Raw genomic sequence first — 21,697 nt, 5'->3', positions numbered from 1 at the left:
TTCTCTATAAACAAAGGAACTAGAAATTTTTTTAAAACCTGCAGAACAAGTAGTTACTTAGATAGGGTCCCATAGTTAGTAAATATTGAGGTAAGAAAATAACAAGCTGTCCTATGATATCTAATCCAATATTCATTTCACTATCTCTTGGGGTTCAACCCTATGAATGCATTAACAGCAGTGCCCAACATTTTTAGCACCAGGGACTGGTTTCATGAAAGACAATTTCACCACAAAGAGAGAGGAGGGGTGGTATGGTTTGGGGATGATTCAAATGCATTATTTTTATTGTATACTTTATAATCATTACATCAGCTCCACCTCAGATCATCAGGCATTAGATCCCAGAGGTTAACGGCCTGTTAAAAATGTAGGCTCTCAGGCTCCATCTTGATATGTTGATCAGACTCTCCAGGGTAGAGAAATTCATATACATACAAAGTTTCTCTGATAATACAGATGTGCAGACTAATTTGGGAATTATCACTATAACGCAGGGATCAATAAACTTTTTCTCTAAAAGGTCAGATAGTAAAACTATTAGGCTATGCGGGCCAAGAGTCAGAACTGAGTAAATTATGTAGGCATTTATGTAACAAATTTGTTTTACAACAAAATTCTACAAATCTTTATTGACAAAATTGAAAATGTAAAAATAATAGAATACAACTTTTTGTGATTTTTGGTCTACTAAAGAGAAGAACAAAATTCTTTCTTGCGAGGGGTAAGATTTCAGTGAACTGGGGTTCAAAGTTAGAGTTTCCTATCATCAGATCAACTGCAAACCGTCATCTGTAAAAAACCTCTTGAGCTAGAGAGGACTTACGAAACAAGCAGCTGGATCTGGCTTCAAGGCGGGAGCTTGCCAATCTCTGTGGAAAGGTATAAGGAATCTCTGTGGTTCTCAGTCCCTGCCCTGAACTAGCTGACAAGCTAGTTAAAGAGATGGGAACAGCAAAGGTGAAAAACAACAGTGAAAAAATATGAACCAGAATTCTGGTTGTGGAGCAGTGAGTCGTAACTGTTTCAAGTGTGAACGGTCTATTTTAACATCACAAAACATGACAAGACCTGGGCCTGGCAATATAGACCCTCTGAGCACAGAGAAATGAGACATGAAATCTGTGTAGGACTTCCTTGGCAGTCCAGTGGGTACGACTCAGTGCTTCCAGTGCTGGAGGCGTGGGTTCGACCCCTGGTCAGGGAACTTTTAAGACCCGACATGCTGCACAGTGGGCAGTGCATGACCAAGGAAATCTGAGCATTTTGCCAACACTTGTGTTACTGCCCTACTTTAGTAACCTAATAAAATTTTTGACTTTATATCTTATAATATTTACCCCCTGACATTAATAGATTGTTTCTCAAAGTGAGTGGTATAGCATTCTAAAATTAAGTGAAAAAAGTGTGGCAGACATCTATGCTAGTAGTTCTAGCACTGAATGAAAAGATTGGTAACAAAAAGCAACTGTAAAGACTATAATGCTTTTAAGGGATTTCTTATAAAAAAAAAAAACAGCAGCTACATATATTTGAAAAATATTAAAATGTACTTATAAGACCCATTATTTATTCAACAACAGATGGCATTTAATATATTTTGGGATTCTTAAACCCCTGAGAGAACTCTGAAGCACTGCAGGAACTCTCAGTCCAAAGGTTTGTAACCACAGTTGCAGAGTAGATGTCAAAGAAGTTCAGAAAGAAGGAAACAGCAGAAACTAGAGCAGTAGGAAAGGATGTCATGGGCTTAGATAAGGAGATACACTTTCAGAGAAACTGAAGAACAGGTCTCAGGGACAGGAAAAACATCAATGGGAAAATGCAGAGGGGCCAAGGGAGAGAAGCCTTACTGAATAAGAGCTTGCAACAGGATCAAACCATGACAGCTCTGCCTTGCTTACCTGCCTCTGGTGAGAGGCAGCATTTAAAGTGCTTTCCACATTTTATTGTACCACGGAGCTCTGATAAGCCTTGTCTCATTCAATCTTAGAATAGTTTCCTAAGTACTTGAGCGGTGGTGTAAGTAAATGACTCTGGTTTCATCAGGTACAACTCTAAGTGGATCAAAAGCTAGAGTCTTAAATCTTAAAATAAATAAATAAATAAAAGCCTTCCCTTGACCCAATTTCTCTCCTGCAACTATCTTCCTCTACTCCTTCAGAGCCACATTTCTGGAAAATCATACATACAGGTTTCCATTTTATTTCCTCCATTCATCTCCAACTCACTCCAAGCTAGGTCCACTCCTACCTCAATGAAGGTGCTCTTGCCGAATAACTGAAAGGATGAATCAGCTCTTACCTTACAAAACAGACACTCTCAGCAGCTCTCCTGGCGAACCCCTGCCCTGGAACACTGCCGACTCTGACACACACTCAGAGCCTAGACATGCCTTCTACTGCTCTCGCTGCTCCTTCACAGGCTCTACTACCCTCCTCTCCCCAGCCTCCAAGTGTCAGCATTCCTCAGAGTCCGGCCCTGGTCCACCATTACTCAGTACTTACAATCTCCCTAGGTGAACCCATTCCTCTCCATGGCTTTAAGTACCATTGTTAATTTCCCAATTGATCTTTCCAGTTCATGTTTCTCTTCTGAGTTCTAAGCTGCACACCCGTGTACCTTCTTCAGAGCTTTTCTTAGATGCTTCTCACTCAGCCTGTGCTCAATTTTTCCTCTTTCTTCTCAACACTGCTCCTTTGCTGGGCTTCCTTATGAACGTAGCATCTCACACCTGAAACCTCATAGTCAACCCCATCACCTGTCCATGAATTCTATCCTCTATGTCCAAGCTCTCAGCAAGTCTTGATAATTTCCTCCCATGAAATCCCCAAATTAGTTCACTTCTTTCCATCTTCAATACCATCACCCCTGGACCAACCAACTATCACCTCAACTGGGGAAGCTGAGAATCTTCCAGAGGGTACTACCTGTGTACTCTCACCTCTCTCTAATCCATTTTCACAAAACAGGCAGAGTTTTGTGGAAATGGATTAGAGAGTCTGACTTCCATCATTCCCTTGCTTAAAATCCTTGCATTATTTCCTCATGATAACTTTCAAAATTCTCAGTAAGTACCACAAGGCCTCCGTGGACTTGGCCTCATCCTCACCCTCACCACCGCTGCTCCCCTCCTCATCCACTCCCTGCTGCATCCCACCTGCTCTTCCCTTCATTCCTCAAACACAACAAACTCTGAGTCCTCTGTATATGCAGCCCTCCCCCAGCACCACCTGGTCCACTCACACTTGAAGTTTCAGTCTCAATGTCACTTTCTCAAGGAGGCCATTTCTCCCTGACACCATCATCTCCAGAACAAGCCCTCTATTACCTACTCTCACAGCCCCTATACTTGTTCTTTGCAGCCCTTTTCACACTTGGGGTTTCATGGTTATCATGCAACTTCTTCTGTCTCCCATGTGAAAAAGTCAACTGTAGAAGAACAGGAGCTGTTCTGTTTTGTCACTGTTTTATTTCCACCAGCAGCACAATGTCTGACAGAAAAGACACTCAAATATTTGGTATTAGAATAGGTGACGGAATGAATCAGAAAAGTTAAACATAAATTGCTTTGAAGCATTTCATAATTTACAAATGTGAAATTTAGTTAATATTTTAGCTAGACTATGGCTTAAACTACTAACAATAAAGTATTTTTATTTATTGCTTAAAGCATAAGTGGATCACAATAAACTGTGGAAAATTCTGAATGAGATGGGAATACCAGACCACCTGACCTGCCTCTTGAGAAACCTGTATGCAGGTCAGGAAGCAGCAGTTAGAACTGGACATGGAACAACAGACTGGTTCCAAATAGGAAAAGGAGTATGTCAAGGCTGTATGTTGCCACCCTGCTTATTTAACTCCTATGCAGAGTACATCATGAGAAATGCTGGGCTGGAAGAAGCACAAGCTGCAATCAAGATTGCCAGGAGAAATATCAATAACCTCAGATATGCAGATGACACCACCCTTATGGCAGAAAGTGAAGAGGAACTAAAAAGCCTCTTGATGAAAGTGAAAGAGGAGAGTGAAAAAGTTGGCTTAAAGCTCAACATTCAGAAAACTAAGATCATGGCATCTGGTCCTATCACTTCATGGGAAACAGATGGGGAAACAGTGGAAACAGTGTCAGACTTTATTTTGGGGGGCTCCAAAATCCCTGCAGATAGTGATTGCAGCCATGAAATTAAAAGACGCTTACTCCTTGGAAGAAAAGTTATGACCAACCTAGACTGCATTTTATAAAGCAGAGACATTACTTTGCCAACAAAGGTCTGTCTAGTCAAGGTTATGGTTTTTCCAGTGGTCATGTATGGATGTGAGAGCTGGACTGTGAAGAAAGCTGAGTGCCAAAGAATTGATGCTTTTGAACTGTGGTGTTGGAGAAGACTCTTGAGAGTCCCTTGGACTGCAAGGAGATCCAACCAGTCCATCCTAAAGGAGATCAGTCCTGGGTGTTCACTGGAAGGACTGATGCTGAAGCTGAAACTCCAATACTCTGGCCACCTCAGGTGAGAGTTGACTCATTGGAAAAGACTCTGATGCTGGGAGGGATTGGGGGCAGGGGGAGAAGAGGATGACAGAGGATGAGATGGCTGGATGGCATCACCAACTCGATGGACCTAAGTTTGGGTAAACTCCGAGAGTTGGTGATGGACAGGGAGGCCTGGCGTGCTGCAATTCATGGAATCGCAAAGAGTTGGACACAACTGAGCGACTGAACTGAACTGAACTGAACTGAACTGAAAGCATAAGAACTATATTGAGCCAAGTCTGAGTATCCTCAAATGTGTTTCTAAAATTATTCCATAAGTTAGCTTTTATTGATTTATTCACACCTTTCCCCCAAAGGTAAACATAATTTTTTTCCTAGGCATTAATGTAATAATAATAATGATAATGATATTATTATTTATAGAGTACCAAATGTCAAGCTATTCACTTTACATTTAAACTTCACAAGAGATAAATATTATCAATACTACCTCCATTAATAAAGATGGTGAAAATGAAGCTCAGAGAAGTTAAGTTCAAGGTTATACAGCTAGTAACGAGTCGTGGCAGAACTCAAACTCATACTAACTCAAAAGTCAATGTTTTTCCCTAATACCTCATGGTATCTCCAATAACATACATATTTAGAAATCATTATTAACTGTAATAGAATACTACAACTGTATACAAGGATCTCAGTTTTAAAACAGCTTTAAAAGTTTATTTCAGCTTTAAAATGATTGCCTAACTCAGGCTCTCATTCACAATAACTCAGATCATCAGCTCCTTATTGCAAAATTCAGGCTTAAATTGATGAATGTAGAGAAAAACCACAAATCCATTTAAGTATGACCTAAATCAAATCCTTTATGATTATACAGTGGAAGTGATAAGTAGATTCAAGGGATGAGATCTTGTAGACAGAATACCTGAAGAACTATGGACAGAGGTCTGTAACATTGTATAGGAGGCAGTGATCAAAACCATTCCAAAGGCGGTGGGGGGGGGGGGGGGGCGGTGGGGGGGCGGAAAATGCAAGAAGGCAAAGTGGTTGTCTGAGGAGGCCTTACAAATAGCTGAGGAAAGAAGAGATGCAAAAGGCAAAGGAGAAAGGGAAAGATATACCCAACTGAATGTAGAATTCCAGAGAATAGCAAGGAGAGACAAGAAGGCCTTCTTCAGTGAACAGTGCAAAGAAACAGAGGAAAACAACAGAATGGAAAAGACTAGAGATCTCTTCAAGAAAATTAGAGCTATCAAGGGAGTTTGGGAGCATTTCATGCAAGGATGGGCACAATAAATGACAGAAATGGTAAGGACCCAACAGAAGCAGAAGAGATTTAAAAGAGGTGGCAAGAATACACAGGAGAACTATACAAAAAAAAGTCTTCATGTCCTGGATAACCAGGATGGTGTGGTCACTTACCTAGACCCAGACATCCTGGAGTATAAAGTCAAGTGGGCCTTAGGAGCATTAATATGAACAAAGCTAGTAAAGGTGATGCAATTCCAGCTGAGCTATTTCAAGTTCTAAAAGATGATGCTGTGAAAGTCCTGCACTCAATATGCCAGCAAATTTGGAAAACTCAGCAGTGGCCACAGGACTGTAAAAGGTCAGTTTTCACTTTGATCCCAAAGAAGTGAAGTGAAGTGAAAGTCGCTCAGTCGTGTCCAACTCTTTGCAATCCCATGGCCTACAGTCCATGGAATTTTCCAGGCCAGAATACTGGATGGAGTAGCTTTTCCCTTTTCCAGGGGATCTTCCCAACCCAGGGATCAAACCCAGGTCTCCTGCATTGCAGGTGGATTCTTTACCAGCTGAGCCACAAGGGAAGCCCAAGAATAGTGGAGTAGGTAGCCTTTCCCTTCTCCAGTGGATCTTCCCAACCCAGGAATCAAACCGGGGTCTCCTGCATTGCAGGTGGATTCTTTATCAACTGAGCTATGAGGGAAGATCCCAAAGAAAGCCAAAGCCAAAAAATGTTCAAATTACTGTACAATTGCTCTCATTTCACATGCTAGCAAGGAAAAGCTCAAAATCCTACAAACTAGACTTCAACAGTACATGAACTGAGAACTTCTGGATGTATGAGCTGTGTTTCAAAAAGGCAGAAGAACCAGAGATCAAATTGCCAACATCCACTGGATCACAGAGAAAGCAAGAGAATTCCAGAAAAACATCTACTTCTGTTTCATTGACTACACTAATGCCTTTGACTGTGTGGATCACGACAAACTATGGAAAATTCTGAAAGAGACAAGAATACCTGACTGCCTTACTTGTCTCCCAAGAAATCTGTAGCCAGGTCAAGAAGCAACAGTTAAAACCAAACATGGAACAATGGACTGGTTCAAAATTGGGAAAGGAGTACATCAAGGCTATACGTTTTCACCCTGCTTATTTAACTTATACGCAGAGTACCTCATGCAAAATGCCAAGTTGGATGAATCACAAGATGGAATCAAGATTGGTGGGAGAAATATGAATAACCTCAGAAATACAGATGACACCACACTAATGGCAGAAAGTGAAGAGGAACTAAAGAGACTCTTCATGAGGGTGAAAAGAGGAGAGTGAAAAACTGGCTTAAAACTTAACATCCAGAAAACTAAGATCATGGCACCTGGTCCCATCACTTCATGGCAAATAGAAGGGGACAAAGTGGAAGCAGTGACAGATTTTATTCCTCTGAATTCCAAAATCACTGTGGATGGTGACTGCAGCCGTGAAGTTAAAAGATGCTTGCTCCTTGAAAGGAAAGTTATGACAAATCTAGACAGTGTATTAAAAAGCAGAGATATTATTTTGCCCACAAAGGTCTGTATAGTCAAAGCTATGGTTTTTCCAGTTGTGATGTATGGATGTCCAAGACGGACCATAAAGAAGGCTGAGTGTCAAAGAATTGATGCTTTTGAAGGGTGGTGTTGGAGAAGACTCTCGAGTGTCCCTTGGCCAGCAAGGAGATCAAACTAGTCAATCCTAAAGGAATTCAACCCTGAATATTCATTGGAAGGGCTGACGCTTAGGTTGAAGCGCTAATACTCTGGCCACCTGCTGTGAAGAGCCCACTCACTGGAAAAGACCCTGATGCTGGGCAACATTGAGGGCAGGGAGAAGGAGGTGACAGAGGACGAGATGGCTGGGTGACATCACTTTCTCAATGGACATGAGTTGGAACAAACTCCGGGAGACAGTGAAGGACAGGGAAGCCTGGTGTGCTGCAGTCCATGGGGTCACAAAGAGTCAGACATGACTAGTGACTGAACAACAATAACAATCCCACCCATTAAAAAAACAGCCTACAACTCATTCCAAATGATACCCTTTCTCCTGATCCATATAATCCATTTTATACATCCATTTTTAACATCAATTTAGCTTCTAGTTAATTTCCTTCTCTGCAATGACTTTAATTAACTTTAAAAAGTAGAACCATCACATTGGGGAAAATGTGCATATTGAACACTGTTTTTCAGAAAATTTTTTGCAAAAGTATTTTGGACCCATAGTTCATAGCAAATTCAAAACCATCCATCAAACTAGAAACTATGCCAAAAATCCTTTGGGTAGAAATTAATCTAAATCATACTTTTCAGCACAGTATTATATAAATCAATAACTTTGCTAACTGGCAGTAGACAATAAGCATTTGATTGATCAATTACACAAGATATTTCTACAATGAAGGCTCTACTTTCTTGACAGAGCGAACAGGAAAGAAATATTGTTAAGTCTAATCACGTTATTTCTAAGACAACTCCTAGTGAAATACGTAACTCATAAGTGTTTCCTCAACACAGAGCTAAAAATGGTTAATTTAACGCAATTATAAATATTAATTCTTGAAAAACACAGTATTCAGTAAACACTTTTAAATCCAAAACAACTTTAGGATTTCTGATTAGTGAACTAGCATGATTATTGAAGTCACTATATGTAACAAAATGGATCATGAATTTTTAAAGTATTGAAATACAGCAAAATATACTTAAAACATAAAACTTCGTACAAAACTACAGTAATAAAGAAAAATGTGGTACTGGCACAAAGACAGAACTGAGAGCCCAGAAATAAACCCATATGGCCAATTGGATACTCAACAATGGTGCCAAGATCATTCAATATGGAAAGAACAGTCTTTCCAACAAATAATGCTAGAACAACTAGCTATCCTCCATGTACAAAAGAAAGAAGTATGAACCCGTACCTTATACTACCTAGAAAAACTAACTCAAAATGGATCAAAAACTTAAGTATAAAATCTAAACTCTTAAAACATAGGACTTCCCTGGCAGTCCAGAGGTTAAGACTCTATGCTTCCAGTGAAGAGGGCACGGGTTTGATCCCTGGTTAGGAAACTAAGATCCTGCATGCCACACAGAGGGACAAAAAAAAAAAAAAAACGAAGGTGGGGTCGGGGGGAAACAACCATAGGTGTAAACCTTCATGACCTTGGATTAGGCACTGGTTCCTTAGCACCAAAAACACAAGTAACCAATGAAAAAACAGAGTATAGTATATAAAACACAGAAAAACCTTATAACTCAATACTAAGAAGACAAATAATTCAATTCAAAAATGGGCAAAGCATTTGAACAGACATTTCTCCAAAGATATATAACTGGCTAATAAGCATATGAAAAGATGCTCAACACCATTAGTCATTAGGAACATGCAAATCTAAACTGCAATGAGCTATTACTTCACATCCACTAGGATGGCCAAACTAAAACAACAAAAACAAAAACCCAGACAATAGAAAGTATTAGTGAGGATATGGAGAAACTGGAACTCTTCTACCCTGCTGGTAAGAATGCACAACATGACAACTGCTATGGAAAATAGTTTGGCAGCTCCTCAAAAAGTTAAACACAGAATTATCATATGAGCCAGCAACTGGACTCCTAGGTCCAAGAGAACTGAAAACACATATTTACCCCAAAACTCATACATGGATGTTTCTGGAAGCATTATTTACAGTAGCCAACATGTGGAAACAACCCAAATGTTCATCAACTGATGAATATACAAATGAAATGTGATCTGTCTACACAATGGAGTATTACTCAGACATACAAAGGAATAAATTCCTAACACATTATAATATGGATGAACCTAGAAAACACTATGCTATGTGAAAGAAGTCAGACACATAGGGTACATACTGTATAATTCCATTTGTATGAAAGTCCAGAATCAGCAAATCCATACAGACAGAATAGAGATTAGTGGTTGCCAGGACTTGAAGGGAGGAGGAAATGGAGAGTAAGGACTAAACAGTTTGGGGTTTCTTTTAGGGATGATGAAATGTCTTAGGATTAGTCAGTGCTCATGGCTGTACAATCTTGTGACTTTAGTAAAACTCATTAAATTGTACATTCAAATAAAGCGAAATTTATGGTATGTGAGTTCTATCTCAATTTTTATATATTTATATACACATACATATTCTTATCATTTAGTGACTGAACAACAACAACAAAAGCTATACTGATCATAGTTAAGTCTTTTGATGATTCAGAAATATCCTGATGTGTTTAAATTTACAGATGTTTTATCCCTTAAAAGTGTCAAACAATGCATATTCCTAATAGCATATGTAAAACATGTTTATATACTTGACTCATAATGCTTTCTTAAAGCTTAATGAGTAATAAAAAATTGGGGAGAAAGGGTGTCAGTAGCAAAACTTGATCAGATCTACCAAACTTAAGAAAAAGTATAATCTTATAACTAAAATTTATGCATGCTTTTTATGACACTATTTTAAAATTATCTACACTACAATTTGAAGAAACAAATCAACTAGACTTGCTGTTTGTCGTATTCAAATATGAAAAGCAAAAAGAAATTACCAATTTTTAATCATCTAGGTTTTCCATGACTATATTCAAAAGAAGAAATGAGACATTCTACCAATTACTGAATGTACCAGTAACAGGAAACATTTCCTTAGACGAGTAATACGGCACATGAAATGTGAAACACCTGTGACCACAGCTCTTACTAATGGCACTTCATTTTGCAGTTTTCATCACATGCCTCTGCTGCATGAAATCGGAGCCTGAGGTCACTAACCAACTCTCAGTTTTAATGGTATAACTCATTAGGATACAGGCATTGTTAAAGGCCATAAGTGCAAAACTATCATATTCCCAGCAGAAATAGACTAGTAATTGTTGCTTGAATATTTTTAAATGAATTATCATTTAAGCCTCTGGGGTCCAGGCAGTACTGCAAGTGAGCAAAGCAGGTCCAGAGGAGGACAGGGAAGAGGTGGGGTCTTGGGTAAACAGGAGAGCACACGACCATCTAAGGAGACAGCCATCACTCAACCAGCAAGCTGCTGCCAGACATGAGGCCCCAACAGAGTCACATTTCTCATTTCTCAAGAGCTGGAAACTTTGGTTTCATCTTTCATGTTTTGGGAAAACCCCCTAATTTTGAAATGTTGCCAACTAATTTAAAAAACTGAAAAACTGCAAAGATCAAATAAAGTCCCACTGGCTGCTGAATATGACCACTAGTTTGCAAACTCCAAAAAGAAACTCTTAAAACTAGTTTATAACAGATAAACTATAACTATGGGCTTCCCTGGGTTCAGATTGTAAAAAAATCTGCCTGCAATGCAGGAGACCTGGGTTTGATCCCTGGGTTGGGAAGATCCCCTGGAGAAGGGAACGGCTACCCACTCCAGTATTCCTGCCTGGAGAATTCCATGGACAGAAGAGCTTCAATTCAGTTCAGTTCAGTAGCTCAGTAGTGTCCACCTCCTTGCGACCTCATGAATTGCAGCATGCCAGGCCTCCCTGTCCATCACCAACTCCCAGAGTTCACCCAAACTCATGTCCATCAAGTTGGTGATGCTATTCAGCCATCTCATCCTCTGTTGTCCCCTTCTCCTCCTGCCCCTAATCCCTCCCTCCCAGCATTGGGGTCTTTTCCAATGAGTCAACTCTTCACATGAGGTGGCCAAAGTACTGGAGTTTCAGCTTCAGCATCAGTCCTTCCAACGAACACCCAGGACTGATCTCCTTTGGGATGGACTGGTTGGATCTCCTTGCAGTCCAAGGGACTCTCAAGAGTCTTCTCCAACACCACAGTTCAAAAGCATCAATTCTTCGACACTCAGCTTTCTTTATAGTTCAACTCTCACATCCATACATGCACTGGAGAGCTTGGCGGGCTACAATCCATGGGGTTGCAAAGAGTCGGACATGACTGAGTGACTAACATTTTCAAACTATAAATACACCTATTTAATACAGAAAATATACTTTTTATATAACTAATATATATTATATATACTTAATATATTTAATATTATAATATACTATAAATATGTTTATCAAAGTTTGGTAGCACTAGTCACCTTTAAAGTTTTCAAAGTGGTCAATAGACTAGATCCTAGAGTATAGTATTAATGTTACATTTCATTCATATTCCTTACTCAAGTATCAAAGATAAGTTACTTCTTGTATTCATTTTAGTGACATTTTCTTTCAAGTGGAAACAGAGTATTTATCTTCTATATACTCCAGTGATAAGTATTTCAAGAAACAAAACAGTTTGAGAACCAAAATCCAAAACAATTTGGGAGGGGAAAAAAAAATGGGGAGGCTATGTCTTGCTTTTGGACAGAAAGAACTTAAATATGTAGCAAAACTAGTCTCCACTTTATAATAATCAACTAGTAGTACATTTAAATGGACATAGAGTTGCCTGCAGTATAATTACATAGTTGAATAAAAATCTTACATTGGCATGAACACTGTAGAGTTATAGGTGTGAATCTTCCTAGAAAATATACATAGCAACATGGAGAAAGAGAAAAAGAAAACCTCACAAAACTCTTTTCCTGGAAGTACAGGAGAAGAACAAAAATATAAAAATTCCACAATACATGAGATCTGGCTGAGATCAAACCAAGCTGACGTAAGACAGAATCTATAGTGGAAGTGGAGAGCAGAGACAGACAGAATGTGTGGCATGTGATGAAGAGGGCTCCAAAATGGCAGATCTCAGAAAGCAACGTGAAAATGCATATCCTTAAGAAGAGGGATTTACGCTGGCATGCTGCAGTGGCAAAAAGCCTCCTGGACTTAGTCTGGTTTGGAGAGACAGAGGATTTGTGGCACCACAGAGAACACAATCAGGCTTCATATGTTTAAAAAAAAAAAAAAAAAACTACATCTGAAATCTACTTTGGTTCCACCCATACCTCCTACAAATAACTGAATAGGGAAAATCCAATTCACTAAATCACAGGAAACCAAAGGGAAACTGGCACAGCAATGACTTGGAGATACTGTTAAGAAAAACAGCAGAAATGAGCAGCATAACATACCAACTGTCAAAGAATACTGCTAGAAAAACATTACGATGGAGAAAATAAAAACTGTAACTACATACTCATGCACGAAATTAAGAAATTAACGAAGTCACTCCAATATGAAGACGATCACCAAGCATAAATATAATAAGAACTCAAGGAAGAAGTGACTAGACAACAGGAACAAAAGAAGCATGAACTAGCAGAACTCAAGGAAGAAGCAGAAGAATAAACAAAAGCATCGCAGACATGAAGAAACTGAAAGGAGAACACAGAAAAGGGACTGCAGAAGACACAGCAAGAGACATTAAAGATAGAAACGAATGCAAAAGTGCTTAAAGGGATTAGAGCAAAATAATAAACAGAAAAGGTATAAAAAGGGAGATCCAACAGACATATAATTAGGGTCACCAAGAACAAAAACAAAAATAATCAAACAAAACAAACATTTAAAGATGTAATTGAAGAAAACTTTCCTGATATAAAAATGGATCTGAGTCTACATATTAAAAAAGCACACATGTGCCAACGTATCCTACACCAGCATATCCTAGCAAAACTACTAAATATTAGAGACAGAATTCATTGGGCCAATAGGCAAAAAGATCAAATCATTAACAATGGGAAAAATGTTCAAGTTGGCTTCACACATCTACAAAGCAACATTTAATGCCAGAAGACATTGAACAAACCTGTAAGATTCTCAAGGAAATAAAGAGTGAGGCAAGGACTTTATTGTAAGTGTAAAGCAACAAAAAGAAGTTCTGAAAATGTTGTTAGAATAATATTCCCTTTTGTTTTCATGATTTGTTACTGAGAAACTACCAGATGACAAACTTTAACCAACTAGGAAAAGCTTCTGCAAAAGTGTCTGGGTGAGCATTACACATATTTAACTGAAAAATTAAGACTAAAAGAAGAAAAGATAAAGGTGATAAAACAGAACACAAACATTATTGCCTATAATCATGTATAAATTCAAATAAAAAAATTAGGTGATGGGAGAAAGTGAGCAGGAGGTATAATAAGCTAACTCATTATCTTGATGTAACAGGTGGGAGTCAACAGAGAGCCTTAAAGCTTACAAATCAAGTAGCAGAAGTAAAAGCATACATAGTGCAAATGTAAATTGGGTGATAGAGAAGAGAAAGGGAAAGAGAAAAAAAAATATTTTAAAAGACTTTTACCTTTGTTCTTAGAAGAAAACTAACACTTACTGTAAACTGTAATATAAAAATATCATATAAAGCAACTAACAAGACAAAAACACAAACCTTCCTAAATATCAAAAGAACAAGAAAGCAAGGGAAGACTACACAGTGAAAGACTTAACATTTATATATTTTACAACAGAAAATATAAAATACAATGACAGACTCCAGAAAAAAAGTCTGACATATCAATAAATGTAAATGGATTCAACTCATGTTGAAAGAGATTTTCAAACTGACTCATAGAACAAAACCTATCTTCATGCTGATTGAAAGATACATGTAAATCAAAGTAATTTAAATGGTTAGAAAACAAAAGGATGGGCAAAGATATACAAGGCAAATGTAAACAAAAAGAAAGTAGAAATATTTTGATTCCAGCTCTTTTTGATTCCAGAACTGCAAATAATGTTTCATGTGCTTCTGTAACAACGTATGTATAGGGTATGTGTACATGATTAAATATACCATATATATGTCTTAAAACTATATAATTACTCAATTATATACAAATATACAATCTTTGAAGTAAGACTAGATATCAAATTGCTGCGTTCATGGTATATAAAAATTTTTCCACATAAAAATCAAAATACTTTACTGAGCACTCCTCACCTATATTTACATCAAGATCAGCTGTTGAGCTAACATCATTGCAATACCTCCTCATCCTGATGACAATCTACTGTCAAGCACTCAAAAACTAAAATTTCAGTTGTTTTCTGAATCTTAAGGAAGTGGGATTTTATGCAATTTATTTATTAAAAATAATTCTGTTGAAGCAAAAATTTTTTTAACCACTTGCAGAAATCCACAGCCATGAGATTGCTTTCAGGAGTCAAAAATCTGTAGTTTCAGAAACAGATTTCAGGCCTCAGAAACAAAAGTATGGGAAGTAAAAACATTTTTAAATATTCTAAAAATATAATATAAAAGTCAATAATGGTTCTATAAATACAAAAATACACTTGTGGCAGTATCAACTCAGTTAATGCATAAGAGGAAGTAACTGTGAAATCTCTGTGTTTCAATTTCAACATCAATAACAAAAGGAGAAGATAATAATAGTACCAACTTGATAAGACTGCTGTGAGCATCAAATGACTGAAACTCATCAAACACTGCTTGGCTTACATTGCAATAAATGTTAGTTAGCTAATATTATCATAGAGATGCAAATTTCAAACTGATGCATTATTCAAATCTTTTAAATCTATGTAATTACTGATGACAGAATTAGCCCCACAGACAAATATTTCCCTATGGAAAAAAAAAGAATGTAAAGTTGCTCCTATCCTAAATTCCCTATTTCCTCTCGGCTACCACCTACCTCCGGGGCAAGATCATCAGCCCTTCCTCATTAAGCCTTATACCAGGATGTGTTCATTGTTAGTGGCACTGTCTTTCCGACCAAAGCTGCTGTGAACGACTTAAAGTCATGTCTTATGCACCTGTTCCCACACAAACTAGAAGCTCAATTAAGGTGTGTTAAATTAACGAATGTGATATTGTAGTCGGTGTGTGTATGTGTGTGCATGTGTATGAAGAACATGATCCAGTTCAGGGTTCATATTCTGTGGATTGCAATGATCTTGATAACAGACAGCTGCCTTAGATGCCTACCTTCCTGAAAGTTCTGACATCAAAATTAGGAACGTAGGCAGTGGACTTCCCTGGGGGTCCAGTGATTAAGATGCCACGCTTCCAAGGGCAGGGGTTGGGGGGGAATGGAAGGTCAGCTGGGACTAAGAATGAAAGAAGGGATTCATTGGGGAAAAAAAACCAAGAACTTAGAACACTTACAGAGCACCCTGTGAGTATCAGGCAATGAACTGGGTTCTAGGAGTATAAAGAACACTACATCTCTGTCTATAGGGAGCTCACAGCCACCGGGCACAGAGCAGGTAAGGCTCTCCCTCCTACTAACTAGTAGGTAGAGATGTTAAAGTTAAAGCTAGACCAAGACAGCTGACTCCCAAAATTCTAAATTTCAGTTCTCTTTCCACCAGAAGAATGTCTTTCAAATGCTAACAGGGCTCACAGCAAAAAAAAAAAAAAAAAAGAAAAGAAATCTGTAGCACTGCGACTCACTCTAGTATTCCTGAAGTGGAGAATCCCATGGATAGAGGAGCCTGGCGGGCTACAATCCATGCGGTTACAAAGAGTCAGACATGACTGAGAGACTAACAACCACCCACCTAGTACAAATACATATACTTCTGATCTTTTCTATTTCACTTTTTTTTTTATGTTCGTCCTGACACATTAAATAGGTTTATGGCTCAAAAGTGGAAAAATACTATGCTAGATTAAAACTCTTAAATGTCAGGCAGACAAAATTCCTAATAATTAATTTTCCTCACACAATGAATATCCCAGCAAAAAAAAACATAAAACACTATCAAATAATCAAATAGCACCCCCAAAGACTAACATGGAGCCATGACAGCTGTCCCCTGGGGAGTGGGAGGAAGCTAAACCTAATCCCCATCAGCCATCCAAGTAAATTCCCGATCCAAGGGAAACGAGGATTGCGAAGCAAAGATAGCTTGGTGCTAAGTCCCCAGCACCTCGCTTTCTTCCAGCCAGACTATGGCCCAAAAGACTCCCCTCATCCTGCATAAGCAATTCTGGAGCTTCTACTTGCAGTGAATATTTTTAAAGGATTTTGTGTAAGAGGCTTTAATTAGATGTGTTTGGATGGGGAACAATGTATTTATTAAAAGAAATGAATGAAAATCATAATAATCTATTTTAAATAAACATATTATGTCAAAGAAATAGCTCATTGAGATTTGCCAATCTTTACTTAAACTGAAGACGAAGGAGTATGCTGATTTATCCTGGCTCTGAATAAAGCAAGTGGATGTGAATCATTAAGGAGTAGGTCTTTTAGTTTGCTCTTGAAATAAGAGACCAAGGCAGTATACAACTTTCCCTCAACATGAGAGGCTTGGCACTTGCCAAGCACTTGCCATTGAAGGAAATGTGGTCACAACAATCATCACTACCTAGTAGCGAACTAGAGATGAGAAACCCCAGCGTCCTCAGAGTTCTTTCAAGAAATGTGTTCCCCTGGACAGAAAATGTAAAATCAGAAATGGGCAGAGAGACCAGAAAATCCTTTCCCTCTTCTGGGTCCACAGATAGCACTCCAGGTCTGAGAACACAAATCAAGTACAAGAACATCTAGTTAAGTTCTTAGACTTAACTAGCCTCCCCATCTCTATCCAAGAAGTGTGTTTGAGTTTAAAGGACTCATTTTTTGTGTGATATTTGCCTCAAATTAAAGGACAATATTATAAAACTAATAAATCTTCCTGTCTTCCCCCAAAGAAATCTGTTTAGAATTTTGTTGAGAAAAACATTCTTTTATAAAGATAAAATGCACTTTTTCTAAGAAATAGGAAAAAGTCACACCTACTATTTATCAGCTCTATTCAATAGAACTTCCTGTGATGATGGAAAGTTCTGTTATCTCTACTGTCTACTACAGAAGCCACTAGACACCTAGTACTGAGCACTTGGAATGTGGTTGGTGTGAATGAGAAACTGAGTTTTAAATTTATTTCAATTAATTTAAATAGCCAAATATGGCTGGCAGCTACTATATGGGGCAGTGTAGATTATATAATCAACATAAGCCTTCCGCAGCAAAGCTGAGTAATTCACTTACCTTAGACTGACTGTCACAACTTGAAAATTTGATATTCTATACCAATATTCAATTTTCAGTTTCCTAGTTAACAGTTAGCTAATTAACATTTAAGGTTTCCTTAGAAGTGGTTTTTCAACAAAGTCTGGCAATTTTTATTCTAAAACATAAACACACTAGATACGCTGAGCAGCATTGCATTGGCAATGCTCAATTTTCCATGTGTGAAACTTAAAAACAGGGAAAGGGGAAGGTGAAAAAAATACTCAGGCCCACCCTCTCCTTGATATAAAGGTAAGAAATGAAACATATAATCCAAACAAAGCCCAACACAACCGCCTTGTGTGTGTATCTGCTCATCAACCCCTGCTTATGTTTGCTTCTTTAGACCCAGTTGTGGCTTTAAACAAAAGTCATTCCTATATTTGTTTGACCTTGTCTGTGTTCTATTATGACCAGACCTTTGAGAAGTAGTCTACCTATTAGGAAGACTATTTAAAATGCACATACCAAGATATTCTATATTTAAATGAGACAAACCAATCAAATGGTCAAAAAGCAGTACCTTGAAGGAGAGCAGATGCTTCAGAGAGACTAAAATACGCACAGCATGCCAAGACCACCTTCCAAGCAGGTGGCCAAAGAAACTGCGTGGTTTTATAGGCAGCAAGGAAGAAACATTCCAAGAAAATATGCTTAAAAATTATGCTGCAGCCTTGTTGTAGCCATACATAATTAACTTTAACTTCAGTCAGCACCACTGAACTCCTTACAATCTCAAGGTCAATGCCAAGTTATTTTTTTCCAGCTTCTCATCATGCTAATACTTATACACAAATATTCCACAAACACACACACAGGCACAAATGTTTCAGTAATTTCATTATTTTTAAGTAGAATGAACTTCTAGAACTTATATCTAGAAATACTATGAGCTCATTTAAAACAAGCAAACTTAAGTATATTGTGCAAAGAACAAACCACTAGTACCGCATAGCATATTGGGGGAAGCTCAGACTCTACAGAGCAAAGCGATTCTATGACAGCAGTGCAGCACAGGTAAAAATTCAGCACCACAGACAAAAACTTCATTTTTACTTTGTTTTCTTCTTTCCTGCTACTGTTGCTACCACCAGGTCCCCTCAAAGAGGACCAGAAGTTCACCTACCATATCTAAAGACCACTGGAATCTCAACAAGATACATAACAAAGAAGCAATGTGTTTACTATCCCTGGGGGTTTGGGTCTTGCAGAATAATAAATGGCATTGCCAGAAGGAGAAAAGTCTTCATCTGGGGCAAAACTAAGAGCACTCTAACCTAGCAAGAGACTTTCAGACTCCATAAAAGCTGTGTGTTGTCAGTGCCCTTGTGTGTGTACATAAAATCTGCGGATGTCGCCTGGGCAGGAAAGAGGGAGACAGAAAATTTTAAGTGGGGATCTGCGGTGCTGTTCAGCCCTAAAAGTACCCTGCTCACTCTTCCAAGATATGAGCGGCAGACTCCACTGACCGCAGCATCTGTGGCACTATCTCTAAGGAGCTTATCGGTTATAAAATTCTATGATAAAGCCTCAATGTCCAAGACAAGGGCCAGAAACCTGAATGCTTTCTTTGTTATCCTGCTTTTTAGAGGGAAATGTCAAATAAATATAATAGTACACAATTTTCACAACCAGGGCACAAGTTCTCAAAGCCTGGAAGGCTTATAAGCAGAAAATAAACACTGCTTCTCATTCAGTTCTTTAAAATTCACTTTAGAATAGCATTACGCTTGCAGAAATAAAAATCTATTAAAAGACACTCTGAAGATATATTAGCTTAACAGGGATAAAACTTAATTTCTTACATTTAATATTCTAATATAAAATTATCAGATAAGATATAGATTCTAGTAAACAAAGGAAACATACATAACAGAAAAAAGCCACCCTTTGCTTGGCTTCAAATGTGAACACAAGTACAATACACCATTCAATGAAAAAACTTTTATTAAACTATCTTAGCACAAATAGGGCTCAGTACTTTTTCTTAATGCCCAATGATTATGAGCTAAACATCTTACCTTTTCATTTTATAACCCCTGAAGTCCTATAAAACTCACTCTTACTCCTCTAGGACGGCTTACACTGATGGGTTTTAGTACATGTCAATCATCAAAAGCCATTATTTGAGGCATTTATCAATATATAATTATGAAATTATACTTTTGAAAATATCATCCTTTCTAAATTAGGATTCTTAAAAAAAAACAAACCTCAATAGAATTGGTCTCTGTGTTTACAACAGTCAAAGCATCTTCCACTTGAAGTGTAATACGCATTTTTTTAAAAAAACATGGCTCCTGATTTAACGCGAACATTACACATTTTTAAATATGCATTTTAAAAACTGTTCATGCTCTTACCTGTATATCCAGCATACCATCCCCAAGAAGCCACCATTCCTAAAAGCCATTTGTACATCATTCCTTCAAGGTACCAGTACCGCTTGCTGTCCAGCAGTCGAAGGGGCAGAAGCACGATTATATAGCAGAGGTAGGATGGAATCGCAACCAGGTTGTTGGCGACCATGAAGGCAAACCTCACCAGGGCTTTCACCAAGATCCAGCCCAGCCACGGAGCTTCTTCCAGAGTCACAGCCATTCTCACATCGAAGTCTGTCCTGTCTTGCTGAGGTGAAAAGAAAATCCATTTAAAAAGGAAAACGGAGTGAACACATCTAGACAGTCACTAATAGAGAAATCACCTCCAGCACAACTGAAAAGAAAAGAAAAGAAAAATCGAGGATCTAAGCTTTTGCCCCCGCTGTAGTACCTCAGCGATCCGTCCGGGAAATTCCAGAGGGGGACGGACAGCCAGCGCAGGAGGAGCCCCACAAGGTCAAGGGAGCTGTTCACCGAGGCACAGGCTATGTCATAATATATTTAGCAAATGATAACACGATTCCCACCAACTCCTCAGCGGCCGGCCCGCAACCGCGTCTCACTGCAGTCTTCGGTTGGACTTTGAGGAAGAAACAACACAGCGACCTGCCTCACACGCCTTCGGCAGCTCCCTAACTGACAGGGGTGAAGAGAAGCCTGGAGCGGGCACCTCTCGATCCAGACCGGGACCCTCACCACCACCCTTCTGCACCGATTCATCCTTTATAACGGTCTCTCGCATTAGCAAAAAAAAAAAAAAAAAAAAGAGTTACGCTAACATGGTTCATTTGCGGCAAATCGGCGCTGGCGTTCCTTTTTCCTTAGGTGTGTGGAGGAGGGTGGGGGAAAGGTGGGGGACCAGAAAAGCGGGCCAAAGCGTGAGCGGGTGAGAGGAAGAAAGTGGGCGATAATAAGGCGAAAAGGAGGAAGAACGCGAGTAGGGGGAGGGGCGCGGCGGCGGCAGGAGGCGCAGAGCCGCGGATGACGAGCCCCGTCCGCGGCCGGAGCGCAGGGGAGCCGGGGGTGATGGAAGGAGCGGGGAAGAGGCGGCCGCGGCGCTTCAGTCAGGGCGCCGGCTGGGGCGGCCGCGGGTCCGAGGTGTGGGAGGGGTCGGGCCGCGCGCCGGGCTCACCTCAGCTGGCGCGGGCGGCGGGCGGCGGAGCGCGGGGACCGGCGGGGCCGGGGGTGGGCGGCCCGGGGCGCGGCGGCGGCGGCGGCGGGGGTCCTCGGCCGGGGGGTCGCGGTCATGGACGCGGCGGCGGCGGCCGAGGTGCGGCGCGAGCGGGCGCGAGGGCGCCCTACTCCCCTCGCGGCTGCCTGCGGACAGAGGGGACGGCGGGGACTCTGAGGCCGGACCTGTCACCGGGGCGGGTCCCAGGGAGGCGGGCGGATGCCCCGCGCCCCCGCCTCCTCCTTGGGGCCTACCGCGCCCTCGTCCCTCATGCCGCCGCCGCCGCCTCCTCCCCGGGCCACGCGACGACGACACCCGTTCCCCGCCTCCCCCCCACCCCACCCCCCCGCGCCTCCCGGGGCCCAGCCTGCGGCAGCCGCGGGGCCTGCACCCGCCGAGCCCGGACT

At 39.9% G+C, this 21,697-nt stretch overlaps 1 protein-coding gene across 1 annotated transcript in view; it reads right to left on the bottom strand.

Moving 5' to 3' along the window:
* The window catches only part of LPGAT1 (lysophosphatidylglycerol acyltransferase 1), a 77,544-nt gene extending 56,177 nt beyond the window's left edge, over window positions 1-21,367 (bottom strand). The window contains exons 1-3 of the mRNA XM_052654041.1: window positions 21,336-21,367; window positions 21,252-21,288; window positions 20,102-20,366 (exon numbers count right to left, since the gene is read on the bottom strand). Coding sequence (XP_052510001.1) covers window positions 20,102-20,366; window positions 21,252-21,288; window positions 21,336-21,367 — 334 coding nt within the window. The remainder of the gene's footprint in view (window positions 1-20,101; window positions 20,367-21,251; window positions 21,289-21,335) is intronic.
* Between the last annotated feature and the right edge of the window lie 330 nt (window positions 21,368-21,697).

The sequence above is a fragment of the Budorcas taxicolor genome, chromosome 16, assembly GCF_023091745.1.
Source record: "Budorcas taxicolor isolate Tak-1 chromosome 16, Takin1.1, whole genome shotgun sequence".
In the NCBI taxonomy this organism is placed as follows: Eukaryota; Metazoa; Chordata; class Mammalia; order Artiodactyla; family Bovidae; genus Budorcas; species Budorcas taxicolor.
Note: the sequence above shows the minus strand (reverse complement) of the source record. Positions and strands in the feature narration are given on the sequence as shown.